We start from the raw sequence: 25,400 nt of genomic DNA, 5'->3' as shown, positions 1-25,400 counted from the left end.
GGGCTGACACAAATAATTGGCACATGCTGAGAAGAAAAATAATTTTAAATTCAAAACATCCCATCTTGATGGCTCCTGCAGTGACCGGACGAGGACCCACAGTCTAAGCCATGCAGGAAGGGGATGGGTCTTCGGTCCTGCTGTTCCCTCTGCATTCAAAGCTGGCACGGGTTTGTGCCAGCCTTTCCAGCACTGACCCCAGTGTTCCTCACTAGTCCAGGAGCCTCACTGGTCATCTCAGCAATGTCACAAGAAATTACACCAAGTAGGAATAGAAAGAGATTTATGCAAACCCTAAGCAGAAATATCCAGCAATTATATACTTATATTCTCTCATAAAGAATTACTCCTGCTAGCCATATTTTCTAGTTCTAAAATATGTTTAAACATGGCATTTATATTTGTATCACAATTTGGAATTAAATATTTCAAAGATAATATTTTTAAGGCTTTCTGTGAATGCAAACAAAAAACCAGGTTCAAAAGAAAGCACCTTAATACAAACGTTTAAGGATACAAATGTTCTTCCAGAAGCAGTGGTAGGAAGTTACCTGATTGTATACTATAAATTAAATGACAGTAACCACATAGTTGAATAGAGAGTAGGAGATTAGACATATGCTACAGCCAACTACTTAAGTGCAAGAATTAACTATGCAGTTTTAGCCTACTAAAATAAAGTTAAAATAAATAACACTTGCAAAAAGTGTTAAAATATCACAAAGACTTGCGGTAACTTATTATGGAAGAATATTACATTAGCCTATAACCTTCTATTTTTACTCAAATATTTTCTAATGCATTAACCAAAAATCTAAGTGGGGAAAAACACTTTCTTACAGATCCCTGACCAGGCTAAATAAAGACCATCCCAAGTGTTTGTAACAAATATAATCACTCTGTGATTCAACTTGATATTGTATATTTTAATTAACTTATAAAGGATGGCAAAAATACAATGATTATGTATTTGGGTCACATATTTCCAAAAATAAGCTCTTTCTAATAAAAGAGTGAATTGAAAGAACAGATGAATCAGTTTCTAATAATACCATACTTTGTCAATAATGCGTTATCTATCTTATGTAAGACTAAGAACTCTCAGTGCCTATTAAGTATTTGGCTTTCAACCAAACTTATATGCCTACCGAAGACACCAACTGAAGTAGATTATTCCAGTTAATGACAAAGAGCCAGCCAAGAAGTGTGTGATGAAGATGCACTGATGAGAGGGAGACTGGATCAGCTGCAAATCTTCAATGGCCCAGAACACCGAAACCCCTCGGCTCCCACCCTCCACACGCACCGTCACCACAGAGGCTGGTTCCGATTCCGACATGGTTAAGCAGAAAAGCTTGTGGGGAGCCTTTAATTCTTGTCAACTCAAGCATCTTCCAGAGCTTGTGTGAGAAAGAAGGGACCAAACGTCCCTGTCAGAGCATGCAATCTGCACAGAGCAGAGAAAGCCAAGCCAGAGGCCACAGCTCCAGGAGACAGCTCCGGGCAGTAACTAAGTACAGATACGATGACTTTGTTTTAGGAAAGAGATGTGCTAAAACGCAAACTTAGAGTTTAGAGTTTCAAACATTTGAATTTCAAAAAACCTTTTTTGAGGAAGAAAAGGTACAGAGAAGCATCATCCATTCATTCAACGTCCATAGGGTGCTGACTCTGTTTGCGCATTGTGGTAAACACAGAGTACAGCGCCAAGAAAAATAAAATATGGTCCATGTCATCCAAGCAATTAGAGCAAAGTGAAGGAATTAAAACTGTCCACAAATAATATATGAGTGAATATTCCCTTTAAAATTTGTTATAAACATTAGAGGCTGTTTATAGCATGAGAATCCGCCTTGGAAGGAATCAATCCCATGACCGTATTTTACATGTCGGGGCTTTGTGGCAGCTGCTCTGGATTTCCAGCCACGCCCCATCAAGCACTCCCTGACCTCCGGGCTGTGCCCCCTCCTCCTCACAGCACCACTCTGATGCCTTTCAGAAAATGGACACACGGGGCTCATAGAAAATGAAAGCTTTCTTCTTAGTCTAAAACCAAATTTAGAAAAGAGATCATCTCAAATTTCACAGATGAACCAATCTATGAAAATTTCATTTGAAAGAAAGTAGGACTTTTCTGAGGAATCAGAGCAAATGTCTCTCTAAGAAAGAGCCGTGGTATACAATACAACAGAACTGGGGAAAACTTACTTAAAAAAGAAAGCCAACAATTCATATTCTTAAGGAGTTTTGAGAAAACATTTCTTCCATCAAAACAATATAATCTGATATTAGAAAATTTTGCTTTCAAATGATTCAAAATTCACATGGAAGAAGAACCACATAAGAATAGCTTTGAGACTTTGAAAAATATTAATAATGGAAGGTGGTGAAGAAGATGAGAAAAAATATGAGAAGATAGATACAGGAGATTCAATTACACATTATAGAAAGGAGAGGGCAAAACAGATGGCGAGAAACACTGATCAAGGTGGAAGTCAAGTTACTTAGCTGAAGAAAGATATGTCTTAAGTTCAACAGGACACAGAAAAAACTAGGTGACATCAATATGACACTGACAATTGGCCATGTCTAACAATTGTTTTCTTTTACTCTGATGATAAAGTAACTTTAAAGACATCCAAAACAGACCCATCAAAATTGCTCTTCTTTTTAAAGAATAGTTTTGAGGTAGAAACACAAGATGTGTTAATTATATAACTTCTTAATTATTCTACACAGTCCCTATTCTCTTTTTTACACCATATCCTGTAATTCATCTTAATATTTCCAACTTTCACTCTTCACCAAAAACTGAAAATAAAGCTTAGACAGAGAAAAAATAGAGTCATACATATGGCAAAATGAGAGATATTTGCTCGTAATTATCTCACAATAAACGCAGGAGGATAGTCTTTAGTTGTTCAATCTCTAAGAGGAGAGGAACCTCAAAGACAAATAAGAAGAGAACATATTATCCTGGAAAATAGAAACAAAAGGCTGAGTTGGGTGACAGTGTTGAAATGTTTCCCACAATAGATCAGTGGTGATGGTGTAGTCCAAGAAGGATGATTAACAAACAACTGGACAGGGCTGGCAGCAGCAACTGTTAAGGCTGTGTGGAATCTCTGATGTAAACTGCACTGGAATTAGAGCCTGTAATCTAGTGCTGGAGAAAGAGATTCCTAATAAACACCAGTCAGTTTTTAGGAAGGATTTTCGGCAGCCACTGATATTAACATTTCATAGACATACAAAACGTCAGAGTTGAAGAGAATCTATTCGTTATCTCATTTAATTCACCTTTTTCCAACAAATAAGAATTGAGGACCTAGTGTGTATCAAGCTATGTGCTCAACACTGAGCATTCAAAGGGGGTGTTTATTCTTTCCACACCTGCAAGAAACACAAATCAAAGTGGAATATGTGATAAGGAAGATGTGCAAAAAGGTGCAGGAAGAGCTCTGTGGCCTGAGACCTGGGGTAGGGCTTCACGCAGCCACGGCATTTGAGCCACTCTTGGCATTTGGTAAATTGCTCTTCAACAGGTGGAAAAGTTGACCTGGGTTATTTTGGTCATTTTGAAATAAACTAAGCAAAGTATAGAAGTATAAGAGTAAGATGAATCGAGGGAAGTTGCCAGCACTGTCAGCCAGTAACTGAACCCAAACTGCACCTGGAGCAGGAGGCTTCTCTGAGAACCGCCAGCAAACGGCCCTCTGACACCTAACAACAATCAGGCATCTCCGGCAACTGTAAATTTTAAGGGGAACTAAATATAGATTTAAGAAGATATATTCTTACGACACAAATACAGTATTTGTAACGAGTAATAAAAATGCTAACCATGTCTAAAAGTAAACAATAACAACAACAAGGAAAACATCAAAGAATTGGAGTAAAACAAGAAAACCCTGTGGTCACTGATTCCCACACCAGCCTGAGGCCTGACGCCCGCCCTCCCTAAGCCCCCATCAGATCGCCTACTCCTCGGGATTGCCATGTCCTGCTTAGCTTGTACCAAAGACCCTAATTGTCTAATCTGTGCAGTGAGTGGCACTGCCATCCTTCTGTGTTTCTATCTAGTTTAAGAGACACAGACATTTTCAAATTACCTAGAAGTGACTGAAGATCCAAAGGCGGAATACTTTCCCCCAGGAAGGTTCCGTCTTCTACTTTTAGCTGTATAGTCTGCTGCCACAGCATTTGATTGGTCGATAAAAACACTTGATTGATTTTGATGAAAATTAAATATTTTACAACACAATATTTATAAATCAAATGCACAAAACTATTTTTCCAGTTGAAATGAAGTTTTCAAAATAAAATACTTGCTGTTGAAGTTCATGGATGAAAAGAATCTATTGCATATACACACTATACAACAAAATAAATTGCTCAATGGATAAATTTATTTGTTAAATGCCACATAAGCATAAAGAAGAAACTCAGACTTTTTCCTTCCTATGTAGGAAAAACCCAGTTCTTCCGACGGTGTGTTTCCTTCGCTGCTGACGCTTCTGGTCACCTAACGTGTGGGGGGCTTTCCCCACACCAGGCAACTCTCTGTGGCACCAGCTGGGTGTCCTGCAATTAGACCCAATTCTGACACTGTCTACCTGGAGTCGGCATCAGGTCCCACAGCTGAAGGGCTCAGTGTCCCTCAAGACTGCCCCCCACCCCTACACACACACTTCAGACGCCAGTTGCAAGTCCAGGTTGTCGCTGTGCTTCTGACCAACTGCGTGTGGATCAGCTCCGACGTCCCCCTGCTTAGGTTCGACTAATTTGCTAGAGCAGCTCACAGAACTCAGGGAAACACTTACTTATGTAAGTTTGTCAAAGGATATGACGAAGGACACAGATGAACAGCCAGATGAAGAGAAACACAAGGCGAGGTCTGAGCGGGTCCTGAGCCCAGCAGTTTCTGTCCCTGTGGAGTTGGGGTGCGACACCCTCCTGGGGTGCAGACATCTGTCCAGCTGGAAGCTCTCCAGACCCCTCTATTGGGATTCTATGGAGGCCTCCTCCTCTAAGCATTACCCACACCATTTCTAGCCCTTCTCCATCTCTGGAGAACAGGGGGTGGGGCTGAGAGTTCCAAGCTTCTAATCATGGCTTGGTCTTTCAGATGATCAGCCCCACCCGGGAGCCACTGGGAGTCCCTTCATTAGAACAAAGGAGGCTCCTCATGCTCTTATCACTGAGAATTTACAAGGGTCTCAGGAGCCCTGTGTCAGGCCCAGGGCAGAGACCAATGTACGTATTTCCTATTCTCTCACAGTAAGGCAATATTTGCAAATAAGGACTTTTTAAGACCTACGAGGTGCCTAACTTCAAGCTAGGGCTACAATATTTAGGACATATTTAAAAATATTTTTTTAAGTATCTGCCAAACTACTCTTTAAATTTAGAGCATATTTTACAAAGTTTTAAAGATATCTCTAAAACAGCTCTAATAAACAGAATAGGAGGAACGGTCATGGTCCATTAGGCTTGTGGCTTGCAAACAAACGGCCCAAGACACTTCTGGCACAAAAAGGATTGAGTAAGGCTGTTGCAAGAATTACCAGACAGTTGTCATCCTGTACACTAAGAGGAAGCTTTTGAGAATCCAACTTTCTTTAATGTAACATTCTATAAATATTATTAAACACACACACTTTTAATCTGAATCTCTTAAATACTAAGCTCAAGGAAAGAACTTTTATATTAAATTAGACAGAAAGTACATTTTGGTATGTATTACTATCAAAATTGCATTTGTTGAAGTGACTGGGAGTTGATTTTTAAAGAAAAAAATTAAATATAAGGCTTCTCATGGGATAAAACTGATGAATGGATAAATGAATAAATGAATTAATAGGCGAATGGAGGAGTGTTAACAGGGAGTTATCAAGAGTCCATCCACAGGGCACGTCCAGAATAGCAATGTGAGGAGACTGCAGACCTCCTCCCCAGGAAAGCAGCCATGACTAGTGAAAATTACTCTTAAAAAACCATTTAATGTCTCTGGAAATTGTCCAAAGTGCATATAGCAAATGGAGAAACATTTATTCAAGAAACTCTACTAACCCTCCATAAGAACAGTGAGAATCTGTGGCACTTGAGCTACAACCTGCTCCCTTCCTTCTTCCCTTCCAGGTCAGCAATCTGGAAGTTCTACTCTGGGTGGGCGCAGCCAAGGGCGTGGACTCTGTCAGGCTGCCAGCATCTCCCATCCCCACTTATGGCTCATGTTACAGAAGCTCTACTCCAGGCAAGCACAGTGAGTGGTTAGGGCATCTGTTCCTCCACCCATCTCCCAGCTGTAGGATTGAAGCTCTGCCTCAGGTGTGGCAGGCCAAGATTACTGGAACCTAAGTGCCTTTGTCCCAGCGTGCTCACCGGGCAGAGGTTCCACACAGGAAAGACAAGTCAAGAGGTCCAGGAGTTCCTGACCCCATCCAGTGCCACCTCACAGAGCAGGAGAGGCTGTCTGAGAGAAGCAGGCTGCTGCCCTATTCCCAGCCTGGGGAGGAGGCAGGTGATTAGCAGAGAGAGCTCTGTAGCTTTCCCCAGGCAACTGATGTCATCTGGCACAGAGGTGGGAAAGTTGAGCCACACTGTCCATAAAAAGGGGGATCTTGGTGCTGAGTCACAAGAGGAGGCTAATGACTGCATGACAGAAACAAGTAGAACAACAATGAGCTAGACATCCAACAGAAAGAACGAGGGAGACGGACAGCAGATAAGAGTCTGAAATCAGCCAGGATCCAAAAACTGGCTCCAACACAAGCAGAGCAGCTAACATCTAACAAGGGAATCAGGAGAAGAGCGACACAGTCAAAGTCAGCCCGGTTGAAAACACCACCTTCCACTGGGGAGTAGGCCCAAAGCGGGGCCTGTGAGCAGCAACATCAGAGGCTGCATGCTGCCGGACAGGCTTCCCTGAAGGAGTCCAGCCAACCGCTGCACAACAAAGGAGCAGGCAAGCAAGCCAAAACAAGTCCCAGGAGTGGGTCACCATACAGATCTGCTACAACACACTATCTAAAATGGCCAGTAGTCAACTGTAAATTAAGAGACGTGCAAAGAAACAGCCACATGTACTCATTCACAGAACAGAAAGGAGGCCATGGAGCCTCCCCTGGAGAGGGCCCAGGCGTTGGACCTATGAGACAAAGACGGTACAGGAGCTATTATAAATATGTCCAAAGAACCAAAGGAACCAGGCTCAAAGAATAACGGAAGTTACGACAACAAGGCCTTGTCAAATAGAGAAGACAAATAAAGAAGAATAAACTAGTAAGAAAATAGAATGATTCTGGAGTGAAAAAGTACAATAACCAAAATGAAAACTTTGACAATAGATTTGAGCTAGCAGAAGAAAGAATCAGTGAACTGAAAGATAGATCAATAATGATTATGTAATCTAATAAGAAGAGAGAACAAAGAATGAAGAAAAATGAACAGAGCCGCAGATAAATGTGGCCCACTATTTGGTGCACCAACGTATGTGTGATATGAGTTGTCATAATAAGGAGAGAAAGAAAGGAAGAGAAAAAGAAATCAAAGCAATAAGGAATAAAAACTTTCAAAATTTGATGGAAAACGTTAATCTACATATCCAAGAAACTCAATGAACCCAACTGAGAGGAACACACAGAGATCCATACCCAGATGCATACACATTACAGTAAAATTTGAAACCCACAGGCAAAGAGAAATTCTTGAAAGCAGTCAGAGAAAATCAACTCATCATGTACAAGAGAATCTTAGCAAAGTTGGCAGCAGACTTCTAAAGAACCATGGAGGTCAGAGGCAGTGGGACGATATATCAAAACGCTGAAACCAGGGGAACAACACCTGTCAGCCAAAAACCTTATATCCAGTAAAATGATCTTCTAAACAGTGAAGGTGAAAAGAAGACATTAATAGATAAACAAAAGCTGACAGAATTCACTGCTAGAAGATTCATGTTAAAGAAATGCTAAAGGAAGTTCTTAAGGCAGAAAGTGACACTAAACAATAATATGAGTTCACATGAAAAACAAAGAACTCTGGTAAAGACAATTATATGGGCAACTATAAAAGTATAATTTCAGGGGCCAGCCGGCCCGGTAGCATAGCGCTTAAGTTTGTGTGCTCTGCTTTGGCGTCCCGCGGTTTGCCAGTTTGGATCCGGGCACAAACCTACATACTGCTCATCAAGCCATGCTGTGGATGCATCCCACATGGAAGACCTAGAATGATTTACAATCAGGATACACAACTAGGTACTGGAGCTTTGTGGAGAAAAAAAAAAGAGGAAGATTGTCAACAGATGTTAGCTTGGGGCCAATCTTCCTCACCAAAAAGCATACCTTAAAAAAAAAGTTTAATTTCATATTTCTTCTCTTTTGTTATCTTAAATCACGTTAAATGTGGTATAAAACAATATTAGTATAATAGCATTGTTAAGCCCATAACATATAGAAATCAAATATATTTTACAATAACAGCGCAAAAAAGGTGGGTGGAAGGACTGTTATACTGGAACAAGGAAATGACACCAGATGGTAACATGAATCCACAGGAAGAAATGAAAAGTAATAAATAGTAAATAAGAACATTATGTAACAGATCCTATCAGTGTATAACTGCTCTTATTTCTTCTCTCAGCTTTATTAAAAGGTATAAAATTATATAAACAATGTATACAACAGTGTAGCATTACAACAATGTATTATTGGGTGTGTAACACATATATAGATGTAAAATATATTAAAAATAGCATAAAAAAGGGAGAAGGGGAATAGAGTTATATAGAATTAACATTCATATCTCTCACTGGAATTAAGGTAGTGTAAATATGAAGTAGATCCTGATAATGTAAGATGTATCTTGAAAACCCTAGAGCCACTAAGAAAATAACACAGAAAATATAGTGAAAAAAATCACTGAAGTAATTAAAACATGACCAGGAAATACTCATTTAATGCAAAACAAAGCTGTAGAGGAGAAACAGAGGAAGAAAGAAACTGAGAGAAAAAAATCAAAATGTAAAATAGGAGGCATAAGTACAATCATGTCAATAATAACATGAAATATAAATGGACTAAAAGGTCAGTCCAGAGCCAGCCCTGATGACCTAGAGGTTAAAGTTCGCTGCTCTCCACTTCAGAAGCCCGCGCGTCCGGCTCCTGGGCGTGGAACCACACCACTCGTCTGTCAGTAGCCAGGCTGTGGCAGCGGCTCACACAGAACTAAAAGACGACTAGAATATACAACTAGGTACTGGAGCTTTGGGGAGAAAAAACGAGGGAAGATTGACAACAGACGTTAGCTCAGGGCAAACCTTTCCCAGAAAAAAAAAATAAATAAATAAAAAAATAAAGAGTATTGGTTGTACGATATAATCCTAGTTCTCTATAAAAAAATCAATTAAAAGGCAGAGATTGTCAAGCTGGATTTAAAAAGAAAAAACCAAGACCTAAGTATATGTTGTCTAAATGAGACAGAGTTTAAATTCAAACATAAAAATAGGGCGAAATTAAAAGGAAAAGGATATAGCATGTAAAGAGCAACCATAAGAGAGCCGGAGGGGCCGGCCCCACGGCGGAGAGGTTAAGTTCTCGAGCTCCGCTTTGGCGGCCCGGGGTTTCTGCTCCTCTGCCCACACTGAGGCGGGTCCCACATGCCACAAGTAGGAGGAGCGACAACTAGAATATACGACTATGTGCTGGGGAGTTTGGGGAGAATAAAGAAAAAAAAGACAAAGAAGGAAGATTAGCCACAGGTGTTAGTTCAGGGCCAAGCTTTAAAAAAAAAAGATCACATTTAACAAAAAAGAGAGAGAGCTGTGTGGCTTTACTAATATCAGACAAAATAGGCTTTTCTTGTGCCTGACAATACACTCCCCGCTGGGGGAGCAGCAACAGGCAATCTCTCTGTGGGTGGGATCTGTTGGGGGCAGACAGCAGGGATACGGTGAAGGTCGGGGGCAGACGACAGAAAATCCGGTTGTTAGTCTTTGAGTGTCTTATGCGTCTGTCAGCCACCAGAGCTCACATCACTCACGACCGTCTCGTGCACTGAAAGAGGAGCCAATCTTTAAAGTCTGGGCTTGGGTCTCTGTGGTAATTTTGGACCTACAGCTGAGCGGTAAAACTGAGTAGCTAGTACGTTTAAAAATAGTCTTTTCACTTAGTGATAAAAATTTCCCACCTTTTGTGCACCCCAGGGAAAGCTGTCTAGACAGATAGTTATTAGATTTCAAGTTATTTTAAATTTAACGGAGCTCCTGTTTTGATTGATTCACATAGATTAATAAGTACTTACACAATTCTAACATAAGAGAAATAAAGAATCCCCAGAGAAGAAAGAAACTGAACTTCTAATACTTTGAATATGCTCGCCTTTTAAGAAAAGTCCATTCTCAAGAAACTGCTAACTTAGAAGCATTTTTAGACAGGAATCTAAATCCACACAATCAAAGGGAATCCTTGGAGATATCAAACTAGTGTGATAACTTTGGCTTAAAAAGAGCTTTATGAAAACCACAGTGAGACGCCATTCCATTTCACATGCAACACGACGGCTATAATTCAAAAAAAGCAGACAACAAGAAGTACTGAGGAGAATGTGGATAAATTGGAACCCTCAGACAGTGCTCTCCAGCCGCTTGAGAATACACTTCATCAGCTCCTCACACTGTTAAGCACAGAGCTACCACGTGACCCAGCGATTCCACTCCTCGGGATAGAAACAAGAGACCTGACAACTTACATTCACAGAAAACAGAGTTGACGCCGGTTTAGCGGGCAGCTTTGTGAAAGCCGTGCGCCAGCAGCCCCTTTCCCTGGACTAGAAGAGGCTGACTTTCCAAACCCGGGTGTGGCTCCACCAGTCCTTCTAGGCTTCTGGATTTCACTCTAATCTGTGAGGTTGTAGTTTCCAGAAAGAGACTTGATAAGAGTATTGAACAATGATTTGAGGAGTCAGGGCAGAACAAGATAAACTGGGTATAAACTTCCAATGATTCTTGACCATCAGCAAACACTTCCAGAACAGTAATGCTAAATGCAAGAGATTAAAATTCCACGCCCTTGAAACACAGTATAGCAAATTCCTAAAACAGAAAATTTGCAACTTTCTGAATTATCTCCCACAAAAGTTTTTAAAACTTGATGTTTTACTCTCCTCTAGGTCAAGCACAACAAAATGAGAAGAGAAACCCTAAGAAATCTAAGCAACTAAATCGCTTGATGAAAGTTCTCTCCAGACCCTGACATCTGCTTATTGATACGTTTATCTGTATTCATAAACTTTTCTATTTAGGCCTGTATTATCTTTCTGGGAAAATCTCTAAGAGAACATTCTTGCAGAAAAACCCATCATCAACGCATCTAGAAAAAAAGTAAAACAGAACGTGAAAATGAGTCCAGGCAACTCTCAGAGTCGTGTTTTCAAAAGACTGAAAGTTGGAAATTGCGATCATAGGCTTCATCACACTACAGACTAAACGTGGGTAACTTTGAGAATATTTTTTCATAATAAGAATAAATATTTAATGCAATGATAAAAATCATTTTTTAGATGATTATTATTCTACTGGCTTGCTCATCTTTATCTAAGCCTATCGAGAGAAGAAAATACCAAAATCCTTTTGGTATGGAAGAGCAGGGTCTGTGAGAGTCCGTACACTGCTAAGAATCAGTCATGCCACAGGAAGCTCCTGATGATAACACCAAGTCTGAACTCAGTTGGCGCTGTGCCCTCCCACCCAACCCCACCTTTGATAGCTTTTTCTATAAAAACAGACTTCATCAGCATATCACTTAGTATCATTTCTAAAAACAAACACCAATGGAAAGCTACGAAGAACCATTTAAAAAATGATGACTCTGTAAACATAACACCTCATGAATTATCTTGATATAAAAAATGTAATTTTTTACACATGCTGCAGCTTTCCCATTTTGAAAGAATAAGAAAATGGTAGGGTTCTGTTTTTCAGAGAATTGTTGATATTTATCATAAAATACTCAATTTATAGCAGCTGACTTTTTTTGTGTGTGTGACAATAAAAACTAGAAATGTAGCAAGGTCATTTTTAGTTGCTGTATTCATCCTCCCTAAAGAAAATACTGATGAAAATTTGGAAATCCCAAAGGAAGTGAATTCGGAGGGTTCAATTCAGCTGGTTTACAAACAGCAAAATGTTAATGTTATCAAAGGAGTTACCTAAATTCAATATTCTACCACCAAATAGAGAGCAAAACAAAGACAGAAGCAATTTCAACAGGCTGCGAGGAATTCTGCAGTCCCCCATCTATGTAGGCACAGGAGAGGGCATTCAACGAAGTAACAATGATAGTTTTACCTCCGTGAGTGCGCACTTGTGTAAGATAATCTCCCATTATAAGCCATCGCATGTGTCAATGGCAAAGTGATTCTTTATGACAGCCATTTTCTTTATAAGCAAGTTTACAATCTTCCAACTATTATCAGACATGATTTAGGCTAAGGGTGGAGTTTTAAAATAAAATATTGCCTGGCTGCAAAAAAGTGATCATTAATATTTTTTGCTGCACTTGACAAAAGAAAAGGGATATTTATAAGTCAGCAATCCTTTGTCCTCATGTAAACTAGTATTTTAGTCACACTTATTCACCAATCCAACAGACTAAGTAGAATTCATTGCTATTATATTGATCGAGATGGAGATTGCTTTAGAAAAGTTTTACTCACCCTTATTCTTCTTGCTTTCTACTCATACCAACACACACACACACACATGCATGTACATCTCTGTAAATTATAATTTCTCTACCAAAAATAAAAGATCTCAGAGGATTAGGGAAAGACCCAGCCACCAGCACTCTGTTTAACACTCAGCTGTTATCTTTATCACCACTAAGATGGAATCTGGTTCAGCTTCCTTGGGCCACAAAGGCAATTCGTTGAACAATAGGCTAAAAAGGTTTTTAATTAAGTTATGACAAAGTACTTAAAAATAAATGTAAATATATGCATTCGAATAAAAGTGAAGAAAATAACTGAAAGTGGAGGTATCTTACAGGACTTTCCACTCTATTTTCATCCTGAGAACCACAAAACCCACCTGCATGCTCGTTACACAGTCAGCAATCACAACAAGCACACAAGCTCCCCTTACAGGGAGAGATGGCAGAGGGACACGGGTCTGCCAGCCCTGCAAGAGTGGGGGCAGTCTTACCACCCAGTCTGCATAACGCCAGCATATTATTTACTTAAACTTTTATTCCTTAAAGATTTAAAATTGTGTACATTCAAATGTAGACCCACCCACAGGAATAATATTCATGGAATCAAATGTGTGATATTCTGGTGATATTTTTCCTAATACAGTACATTATTGCATTAAAATAACAGCCCTACAATGACCTCACTTCCGCCGATGGTGCAGGCAAACACATTTAGTGAAAACAAACCACTCTATGCAATTTTCAGCCCAATTTCTTCTTCACAGAAAAAACCCATGAACATATACTAGCATCAAGTTGAAAACACAAATTGATGTTCAATTTAATGTCATGCTTGCTACTTATGCACGCAATACGCAATTTAAACTTTAAACCGTCGAACAAAGGCAGCTGAGCTGATGTATTGAACCTGAAATGCTCATGGCCTCCATCTCATATTGGGAAATGAATGGGCTTTGGGGAAATTGGAGTTTTACTGAATGAAAGCACACTGCGTGTCTACCAAGGACAGGCTGACTGGATTCCACTTGGATCCTGTCTTCCTGAGGACGGCCTCCACGGTTTCTACAGCTAACAAGAGTTAAACGTGACCTTTCACTCCCCTGGGGAAGGATTTCTATGCTTGGGGGGAGAAGAAAAGGGCAAAACGCGGTTCAATTCGGCAGCTCTGCTACTTGTGTTCCACAGAAAACTCCTTCTGTTCTGAGCTCTTGATTCCAACCTGGTCCACCCTCTCCACTCCGCTCCTCCTGCACGGAAGGCTCAGTCCCCTGCCGCAGCCCTACTGGGTGCTGAGAGGAGAGCTGTCTGTCAGACTGCTGTTGCTAAAGGGAGATGGAGTCATCGTCAAAGCTCAGAGAGCCGAGCGGACGTGAGTCCATGAGACGTAAACTGTGTGAAAATGTCACCAATCCCATGAACTCAAACTGCCCAGACTTTACCTATTAATATAAAACTCTGAAATGCTCCTACATGTTTGTTTTAATTTTTTTCCATGAGAACTTGGGAAGAGCTCTTCCTACATACAATTTCTCTGTGAAATACAGGATTCACGACACTAAGTGAAACATCCACTTAACAAAGTTCACAGCATTATAATAACAAATGATAGGAAAGAAATCATGGATTCTAACCACTTTGTCCTCCTTTGTGAAAGCATCCAAGGAAGCAGAGCGAAGAGAGGAAAAAGAGAAAAACAAAAATAAGGCATCTATTAGCAAACAGACTTCAAGAAAACAGTTATCTGTTACTTTAAAGTGTTAAAACACAGGTATTTTCAAAAGTAAATGTTCACTCTTTCCCCAAAATAACCATTGTTCAGTCGTTCATTGAAAATGCACATATTCGGATCCTGCTATAGGTTAGACCCAGAACTTGGGCACTATGATTTCTGAAATTTTCAGAACTTGCATTATTCAGAAAGAAACCTTAATTCACTGCCATATCTAGCCTACTTATTTTTGAAAAGATATTAAAATGCATAACATTTGTATGAATAATTTTAGCAAATTACTGTTAAAATATTTATAGTTATAAATTGGAAAAATCTAGGAATGGGAAACGTTTGTAACAAATAAAAATGAGAAAAGAAATATGTTAACTATTTTAGCCATAAATTATTCCACAAGCAATACTTATTTGTAATATACATTTCAACATTTACAGTGTCATAGGAAAAACCAACTTGTGCAATTTTTTGTCTTATGCCCAAGATTAAATGTTTTAAGTTGTGCTTTCTCTTATTTTGTTCCTTTGAATATTTCTTCCAGGATTGGATGGGTCTAATAAAGATGAATGCCCTGCATTAGATCTGAGCGTCGGCTCCAAAGCACAGGTACCGCCTAGCTCCATTTCCTTTAAACATCTCTCCTTGTCAAAACACAAGTGTACCCCACCACGTGGGTCATCCAACAGTTTGAATATCATCCAAGGTCCCACTAGTGACAGTTCATTCCAAAATAGTATATTTAAGGTCGCTGAAGAAGGGGAAGCTAACACATAGATCTCCTGCACTTTTTATGTGTCAGACACTATCTTGACCCAAGGTTGTTCTAGAAAGGCTTAAGGCAGCAAATGAGGACTAACGAAAACAAATAACTTTCAGGAGGAAAAAGAAAACACGTGACCCTAAGAATGAAACCTAAAAAACATTAAATATCCATATCGTAAAGACCTAAATTTTAATTATTTTAATTTAATTATCATAACCACATACAGCAATTGTTACTATCTGGTTTCACAGATAAAGAAGCTATTGTTCAAAGAAGTTAATTATCTTCCCAAGGCCACAAAGATAATAGCAGGTTCACCTTAAATTATAACAATGTATCTATTTTACTGAATGTCTTACTTCCTCTGGAAGAGACTCTAGAATGCCCTCCTTACAACTCGATACACTACCAAAGAATGCCGTGCTGACTGAGAGGTTCACTTTAATTTTAACTGTCACTTTCCAAATTAGGAAGACGTCAAGATTGCTTAACAATTCTCATTATTTTTACATATAACTTTGTATTAAATTAAATTCTATACATGATTAGATACTATGAGAATTTCTTTAAAGAAACACTGGGAATTCTTTCTGTAGTATATGATAATCTTAAGTGTTCTATACTATTATTGCAGACCTATATCAAAGAAAAGCTCCCCAGATATCCCTACAAATAACTCTACTGCACTTCAGTATAGAGAATATAATAAAGTACATTAAAATATTTTAAACTGTTTATTAGAATTAACCTAGTGTTTCATAAGTAATAATGTTTAATCCTTTATATGAGCATCTTAGTGCCTCAAAAACTTTCGTCTATCTAAAGCAGGGACCTAACAGAGGAGTGGCTCTTTTAAGCCAACTGGGGAAACTGCATCAGAAACTACATCTCAAAGAGAAGAAAACAGGTGCAAAAAACCCGAAATTTAAAAAAGAAAAATACTCTTTAAATGTCCAAATAACTTCCATGAGATAAACTGAGCACCGTATTTCTTCACCATGATGATAAATATGCAGTTACTCTCATAGCGGCTCGTTGTTGCTTTATATGTTATTATCTTGATTAAATTTCATGTCCCACAGTTTACCTTGCATTTTACCTTCACTCAATCTGAAACACATGTTGCAGAGACTAAAAGTAGGTTTTTTTATAACAAGCAGAATTGTCCATAACAACTCTCAAGAGTTCTATAATTTATGATTCTAAATCTAAATTCACTACATTCTTCATAAAACAAATATACTCTCACAGGTAACCTGCTGGTTTGGGATGGGAGCCAGTTATTAAGATGCACACATACAGAGTCTTTCCACGAACTATCTTCATCCCTACTCCGCTACGTGAACCTTATGACAAACGAAGAACAAGTGAACGCGTACATGCACGCAGGTGTGCAGCGCACTCCCTGGCAGGTGTGTCTCCACTGCGCCGGGAGCCCTGGCCTCAGGGACACTCACCTTGCTGGACCGCAGGGACACGCGGCCTCCACAGCGGGCGCAGAACCTGGTGCGGCAGTACGAGCACAGGTGGCCACACCCGTCAGCAAACTTCGTCTTGTGACAGATGCCGCAGGTCGGAGCATCATCTTTGTGCTCGCCCTGGTAACGTCGAGCTTCTTCTCCTATTTTTCTCACTTGTTCCTTATAGCTTTCAAACTGTTGATGCAATCTCCTGGGCAAAAGAGAAAATGGGAGCAAACTAAGGAAACGATGGAAGACAAAAACAAAACTACTTTTCCTAACAGAAGTATAGCTATTTGAACGAAAGCAAACACAGGAAGCAATTTTCCCCACTAATTTTACCTCCAAAGGTAAGACCTGCATTAGCTCGTATGCCATAGCCCCAGCTCCGCTTACTAACACTGAGCCATATACAAGTCGACTGTAATCACTGTGGCTAACGGTGAGTTTATGGATCCACTCCAAGCCTCTGTTTCTTTTAGACAGATGCCTTTCAAAATATTTCCACAGACACTCAGCACATATGCCAGTATATAACTGAAGCAAAACTTATACAAAATACTCAGCTTAACTATATATTCCATACTCTGATATTTACTACCTTATTCTAAGTTCAACACTGATTCCTGTTTTTTAAAAAGTTCATCACAGTAATTGGCTCCATGCCCCACTATCAAAGCATGCTACAAACTTGGAAAAAGGCTGTTTTAAACTAATTGCTGGGCAATCTGTCTTCCACAAAACGCCGTCCTTCACACCCATTCGTGGAGACTGCTTGTCTATTTGCCACCAAGTATGTGATTCCATACAGTATACAGAATGTATAATTCCATACGTTATATCTGTGCTCGAGAGTCCTTCCACGTCACCTTGCAAATATTCAGATTTTTACTTACCCCAATTTTGTTTAATCTCGCTCAGGTTTTATCTGTGAGGGTTGCTACCTCTTTATTGATAACCACTGGGGGTCGGACAGCCAAGGTTGTTGAGGAAAACCACTTCCCACATGAAAGCTCACATTTAATAGGGTTCAAGTCTCCTCCTGCCCCATAAGCCCATAAGCCCGTATCCCTTGATCTTAGAGAAACTGTTCGCCCTTCTACGTGGAGCACCGTGACAGCCAGGGAATCCCAGTGAAAGGATTCTTAGGCTTGCAAATGAGACCAAGAGAGTTGTCCTGTGCCAGCCAACCATCATTGGCTCTGACACCAAAAGAGATACTCCTGGGAAACGGCCAAGCAAATGATCTGTGTGGAGTCAGACTGTGGGATGCGAGTATTCCCAGGGCAGGACGCACGCATGCTACCGTGAATTCCGGCAGTCAGCCAGACGCTTGACATCTGAGACAACTCTGGGCGCTGATCTCCCAGACACGGGATCAAGAGAGTGAGGTCCAAGCAGGGTGGTGTTGAAGTCCCGGGATTTCCTTGTTTCCCTGCGTATCAACAGCTCCAGAGCAGAACGTCAATGACTACTTTTAAAACTCTAAAATCCCTTTCCTGCTTTGCCGATCGACACTTTTCCTACTTAATTCCCACAATTAAAGCACACAGGCACAGACACACAAGACGTAAAGTAGTTTAGGATCTGAAACCCCCAATTTGAAGGCCAGCTAATCCCCGTCCATAGAGGGACAGAGTGAGATTTTAGTTAATGGATGCAAAGATACCTCACCAATTTACTGAAGAGTTATTTGACCCGTTACTTTTTTTTAATAGTTTTAACACATTAATCTAGGGTCAACTTGGTAGAAAACACTATTATTTCAAAAGTAACCATACAAAATAGCACCGGGAATCTTAAAGCTTCTATTAAAGAAAATAATTCTTAAGAAGTGGGAGCAAGGAAATAGCTCTAACCAAAGAAACAGAAATAAACTGTAACATAGAGGGAATGCATGAGTAAATATTTCTTGTGAGAACTCCCAAATCTAATATGTTTAAATAAATACAAATGAAAAGGAGAAAGTTAGGCTATGGGAAAAGTTCCCCATAAACTTACTGTGTAATATAGAGATGATTTAGGATGGGTGTTGGGAAACTTATGGTAAAAGGGCAGACTGTAAATATTTTAGACTTTTCGGGCCATATAGTCCCCTTGCTTCTACTCAACTCTATTGTTGTAGCACAGAGCAGCACAGATAATATGTAAGTAATAAACACAGCAAGCATGGCTGTGCGCCAATAAAACTTTATTATCAAAATAGACCTTAGGCCAGATTTGGCCCCTGGAGCAGTTTTTCTGATCCTGATTTAGTATATGCTTTATGCTAGGTATAATGGTTTGAAAATCAAAGTCTTTTTGTTTTTTTTAAATTCAAACATGAAGGACTTTTATCTATCCTACACAGCCCAACCAAAAGGACACCCATTTCAGGAAGCTTTGTATAATATGTGTGTGCAGGGCACGGACCACTGAGATGAAACCTTACTCTACCGCAATCTCATAGCATTTCATCTGGTCACTCATAGACTACTTATTTTTTTTTTTTTTTGCCACATTACTATTTCTGCATATGACACCTCTCTTCTACCAAACAGTAAATAATATTAGAAATGCACAATGTAGCAAGAGAGCGAAGACATATACCTCCTTAGCAGTAGCCAGTCCTTATTTCCAAAATGGCAAAGTCATACATATAAATAATTTTTTCTTAGTCCATTTTGAGAAAAATCAAAAAATAAATGTATGGACAAGTTCATACTGAGGTCTCTATGCTAAAAAATTCTACTGCCACAAAACACTGAAAATGCTGCATAAAATATGTAAGAGAATAACTTTTAATTTGTGTCTGAGCGGGAGAGAAAGTATGGAGATCCTTGAAGGAGAAAAGTGAGCTCAGAGGCAGAGCCCGGCTCGGACGCAGACAGCTGCCCAGAATGTTTCCTGACGCTCCCTGACCAAGAAATTCAGTTTCAACTTTGTACAAGTGACTGAAAATAAAACTCCAATTAGGAAGCCACTAAAAATAATTGAAATAGAGTGTATAATATCCAAACCAGTAGAAGGAAAACATGGAATGAGGAAAAAGTCAATCCAGACAGGACAAGAATTGAAACAAATAAACACAGACAAAGCAGGACAATTAGGATCACGGCCTGGCACGCAGTGGCAGAAACCATCCAACAGGCCAGGACTCAGGGCACCTGGGAGGCACTATAACACCCTTAAAAGACGAAGACCATCACGTTAGGTTTTGAAAGCTCAGCTAAACGAGGTTCAGAAGAGATATACCCAAACTTGTAGAGTACAACAGTTAGGGTACCCAGCAACAGGAGAATACATAATTTTTTCATGCAGATATGAAATTTTTCCAACTCTGGGCCTCAAAAGTATTGGAAATGTTTTATTTCTTAAGCTGAGTGGTGGGTGCATGATGTATTTTTATTCTTCCTTATTCTTTACATATATGTTATATAATACTCTTGAATATATGAAATATTTCATATTAAAAATAAGGAAAAAAATTCATTTTTTTCTCATCAAATACCATTGAATAACAAATGAGTGCTCTAAAGAACTGAAAAAAAGGCATGTATTTGACAGCATTAAAATCTACTGAAGGGGCCGGCCTGGTGGCACAGCGGTTAAGTTTGCACGTTCTGCTTCAGATCCTGGGTGCGGACATGGCACCACTTGGCAAGCCATGCTGTGGTAGGTGTCCCACATTTAAGTAGAGGAAGATGGGCATGGATGTTAGCTCAGGGCCAGTCTTCCTCAACAAAAAGTGGAGGATTGGCAACAGTTAGCTCAGGGCTAATCTTCCTAAAAAAATAAAGAATTGACCATTTGTGCCATCTATGTAATTTTAAGAGAAAATGCATAGGTTCAAGTACACAATAACTTCACTAAGTAGACAGCAGTAATTTTCCCATTTTGTTGATGAGGAAACTGTTTTTTTCTGGGGCTTTGCTTCGCCTTTCTGCCTGAGCACATCATCTGAATCCACGTGCTCTCCACCTTCCACTGAGCTCACATAAGCGTGACCATGAACATGGATTCACTGCAGATGAAGGTGTTTCTGGACTTCATCAAGCGCTAGCCAGCAGGCAACGTCAGTCAGTGGTCCTGGCTGAGCCACGGCACCTCGACCAAAGCTGACCAGGACACGCGAGCGCGACGCTGACGGCTCCCAGCTGAGGACCTGTGAGGGCCTTTCCTCCCCTCAGGAATGACTTCCACTCATTTCCCAACTCTGCTCTCATGTTCATTCCCCAACTCTCTTTTCCCAAACTGACTTCAAGAAGCTGTGCCCTCCTGCGAGACTCCAAACACTGTCCCAACAAGCTGTGGGCCCAGTGTTGGTTTCCTACGTGACCCCGAGCTTCGATTGCGGGGTCCCCGGGGCTGCAATGGGCAGGCAGCTCCTTCCCCAGGAGGCAGCTGCAAGAGAGCTGGTCGGGTGAGGCTTCCCGACTGAGTGTGAGGGTGAGGCCCCTACATCCTCACTTCCTCCATGGGGCATCTTAGGGGACCTCTCTTCCAGTCTCACCGCAAGTGGGAGAAAAGCCTGGCCCACAGAGTGGTTCCTGAGGCCGACAGCCACCAGGGGACACTGCTCCTCCCCAGAGGGATGCACCCGAGTGGCCTGGGCAGCTCTTCCCTGAGCGCTTCCTCCCACAGCTCACGGGGCCATCCACAGGCATCACCCCGACTCCACCAGGACTCACGTCGGCCCGATGCAGCCCTCGGTGCCTGCACCCATCTGTTCCCCACCTCACGTGAATTCAGACCCCTTCCTGGTTTCTGCAATAGGGCCGCGTTCATAGGGCTGGTGCGGAGGTCCCCACAGGGAGCAGAGTGAAAGAAGAAAGATCACGCTGTTTCTCGGCTTTCGTCTTCACATCTTCCTTCACGGGCCTCTTCCTCCACTTGCAGAAGGGACTCGCACATCCCGCACAAAGGAAAGTCCAACCCAAGACCCCGCCAGCCTGCCCCACCTCCTTCTCACTGTGCTCCTCCCTCCACCAGCGACACCGTCAGAGGAAAGAAGGGCGGCGGGGGCAGCAACAGCACTCCTCTCTCCCACCGTCTCACGACCTACCCACTCTGCAGCCCTCAGCGCTGCTCTAGGAAACTGTCTCTTGGAAACCACCTCCCAGCCTTTTCTCCGTTCTGATTCCCCTCACATCCTCTGATGTCTCACGCTGTCCAGATGCTGCCCTCACAATAAACATGCCTTTGGAATCAGGATACCGGAGCGAGAGCATAAACACCGTATTTACATTTTGTATCTGATGTTTTAATGCTTTAATCCATATCAGAGCAGTGTGACCGTGTTCTATCATGAATAATAAATGGAAATACATATTTTATTATATGGCATTACAGTAAATGCAGGACTGAAAATGTAAAACCTTTTTGTGAATTTTATTCGTACATTTCAATTTTAGAGTTAACGATATATTCTTATTGATTAGTGGGGTTGACACAATATATGATCACAAATCTGATTTAAATTATCTACATAGAAAAGGGAGAGTGATAAAATATGGAGTGCTATCAAAAGAAAGCACTGACATAGACATGATCTTTGGTTTTCTCCCTGGATGCTATTTTTCCCATCGCTTCACTATGTAATAATTATCACATTATTTTAATATCTGTGCACTCAATTCACAGAACTCCTATATTCTAGTTGTAAACAAGTTGTTTGGGTAATTAATGGCACATATTTGAAAGACAAGAAGCCTAAAAAGCTAAATACTATTCTTTAAATGTCTAAAAACATAAACATTATACTACAAATGCAACATCAATTATTTAAACAGGAAATTATTAACGATATTCTTACTAGTTAGTGCCTGCTGTAAACAAAGCACATGGCAAGATGCTCAGTGACCAGCAATGGCGGGGCACAGAGAAATCTTTGTCACTCATTTCTAGCTTTTATTTTCCTTCTTCCATCCCCAAAGTGGTCAGAGGCTAGAAGACGTTTCCACCTTTCTTCCTGGCTATCCTGTGCAAAGTCTGGGCTGGACTTTCCCGGAGGAAGAGGGGGTGGGCACTAAGCCTAAGTGGCAGTTCCTGAAGGCAGGTGAGGGGTTTCCGCAAGAGGAAGGAGGGTGGGGATGAGAGCCGTCTGCACGTGGCACCCCAAGATGGAGAACGGCTTCGGGATGTGCATACAGGGGCAGAAGGCATGGCTGTGAAAACCACCAGCACAGGCAGGCTGTGGGTCCTGGCCAAACCTCGGCTCAGAACACGCACAGCAGGGCACAGCACGGCCCCACGAGGTCAGTGACACAGAGGTCAGAGCAGGAGGGGACATCTGAGATGTTTTGCTAGCCTCAGAGGTCGGGGGCTTGCTTTTAAAAATGTTGATATCAGGCTCTGTTATCGAAAAATTCACACTAACCTTTCTGTATTTTCATATAAATAATATACATATATTTTAAACATTTCTGTAATTCACAAATTTACCCCAGATATTACTGAGTAATTTAAAAATTACTACAGTTGAAAAAGTTATTTTTCATTTTGTATCGAAAACCACAGTCTTTCGTTTAAAATGAGTATACTTTTTACTTATTGCAAATGTCCAGCAGATGGCACTAAAGATTTTTATTTTTACACAATTCTTTCAATTATTTAAACTATTTTTCTTTGAAACATCTAATGTGTTAAAGAAAATTAGTACAATCAGCAGGGAGTGTAACTTAGAAAAAATGTGTTTTCAGAGGTGGCTGAAAAAGAACAAGATAGAAATTTATAAAGTGTTGCAATTTCTGCTCTTGTGTGGAGGACTCATTCTACCTGCCCTTAAAAATGATGTACGAAGGATTTTTCCGTATGTTTTCTTTGGTTTCCGGTCCTCCACTCAGCACTGTTAAAACTCTGGTCCACGCAGTCAGCGCCCTGCATGCCGGATGCACCGAGCCCACAGGACAGAGAGGGGCCTCACCGACGGCCGCCGTGTGTTCACAGCGGCTGCTCCAGTCCAGCATCTACTGCTCTTCCCTCCCCCTCGGCCACAGCAGGGCACACCTGAGCGAGCACCGAGTGATGACACCCCAGGATGCAGTGCCCACAGCTTGCACTGGGATGCTGGCCGCTCACCCCCAGGAGGCGCTGAGGGCTGTGCGCTCCACGGGTGCAGAGCCTGTGGGGCGTATCTGAGGAACACTGTCCCCAGATCATGGAACGGTATCACTGCTTTCCAACATTGAGTTACACCAGGGGCCTCAAACTGAAAATCTGGCACAGGAGGAGTCATGTTCAGACCTTGCAGACAGGCTCTCTCACTCACAGCACAGTGCAGGAGAAGAAAATCAAGGCAGAGGGAAAGAATCCAGCCAGTAGAACATCAGCGAGGAATGAAATTTTAGAAAGGAATGAAGTTAATTTTTAAGAAAATAATTTAACAGGTAATCTTAGTGCCACCTATAGGATACATACATAATTGATCAATATTAAATAGGTCTAATTACATTCCATGTGAACTTTTCCAGAATGTTTCATTCGATGGATCAGGGTGATCTGCCCACTACAGAAAGGGCAGACTCCTGTGCTGGCCACTAGGAAGAAGGGGCGTCTACACATACGACCAACCACAGCACTCAGTGAACACTTGGAGCCTGCATCGTCCGGAATGCACAGCACACGGTGAACCTGGCCTCTGCTGTGTTCTTCACTATTTTCGCCAGCCTTGCTATGTTTTATTACTATAGGGAGGGGAAAAAATAAACCAACTTGGCTCCACAACTGGATGCTTTTTCGAAGGGATTAAATATAATAGATTAGGCACAAGTCTGAGGCCGGCCTGTGCAGGGTCTAATCTAGTTCTATTTCTTAGCTTCACGGTGATGAAAAACTTATGCAAGCTCTGTATCCCTCGGTTTCCTCATCTGCAGACTGGTGATGCTGTTAGCAACCTCACAGGATGGTCAGCAGGGCTAACTGAGATAACAGCGCAGAGGTAAGAGCTCAGCAAACGTGAGCCCTTATTAATATAATACAGAGACGTAGAGAATCCATGAGGGAAGAAAGCACTTTGCTCTTCAGTTTCTGAGGACACACATGGTAACTCAGGGAAGCAGCCATACCCAGCGGAATTTCCTTGCACACAGGAATCAGCATGAGTGGCTTAGGTCGCCTATCAGTAAAGCACGATAAGAGGCAACAGGTCAGTCATGTTATAAGATGAGGGTCGGAGAAAGGTGATCCCAGCAGTATAATTTATTTTGTGGAATGTCCAGGAGACGCAACCATTGGGGACACACAATTTTGTCTAAGTATTTTTTAATAGTCTTTGTTAATTCACACATCAGAAAAAAAAAGCAGATTCTAAAATCTGATATTTTTTTAAAAAGTATTATCATTAGGTGGTTTTGAACCGAGAAATGTAGATTGCCCAAATCACCAGTATTCTCAATGCTCTGAAACAGCAGATGAATTAATGACATAAAGAAAACCCTGACACGTTAAAGAGTTGTTTTTCCGTTCACTTTTAACATCTGATAAATTTACTCCCATCGAATGCATCCTTCTTTTTAGCGAGTGCGTTTTGCTCCTTGTTCTTAATTCCTTTAGAATGTCAACAGTCCCAGAAAGCTCTGTGAGCGCCTTTGTTTCCCAGAAATCACAGCGCCATAAAGGGTACATGAGAAGCACAATGTCCTCATCTGCAGACACCGACTGAGCCTGTGCCGGACGACAGTTCTCCTGCTGGTCAAGCTTGGTGCCCACCCAGCCCAGTCCCCAGCCTCTCTACTTGGCCATCTTCCTATCTTATCTGGTCAGAG

General features: G+C 41.0%; 1 protein-coding gene across 26 annotated transcripts in view; it reads right to left on the bottom strand.

Moving 5' to 3' along the window:
- RIMS1 (regulating synaptic membrane exocytosis 1) overlaps positions 1-25,400 on the bottom strand; it is a 418,194-nt gene that overhangs the window by 219,810 nt on the left and 172,984 nt on the right. For 25 of the 26 annotated variants that reach the window (XM_070244805.1, XM_023625163.2, XM_070244806.1 and 22 more), the window contains 2 exons: positions 16,654-16,867; positions 14,339-14,350 (listed from right to left, as the gene is read on the bottom strand). In XM_070244805.1, coding sequence (XP_070100906.1) covers positions 14,339-14,350; positions 16,654-16,867 — 226 coding nt within the window. The remainder of the gene's footprint in view (positions 1-14,338; positions 14,351-16,653; positions 16,868-25,400) is intronic. The other variant, XM_023625172.2, reaches the window with a different exon arrangement.

The sequence above is a fragment of the Equus caballus genome, chromosome 20, assembly GCF_041296265.1.
Source record: "Equus caballus isolate H_3958 breed thoroughbred chromosome 20, TB-T2T, whole genome shotgun sequence".
Classification (NCBI taxonomy): Eukaryota; Metazoa; Chordata; class Mammalia; order Perissodactyla; family Equidae; genus Equus; species Equus caballus.
Note: the sequence above shows the minus strand (reverse complement) of the source record. Positions and strands in the feature narration are given on the sequence as shown.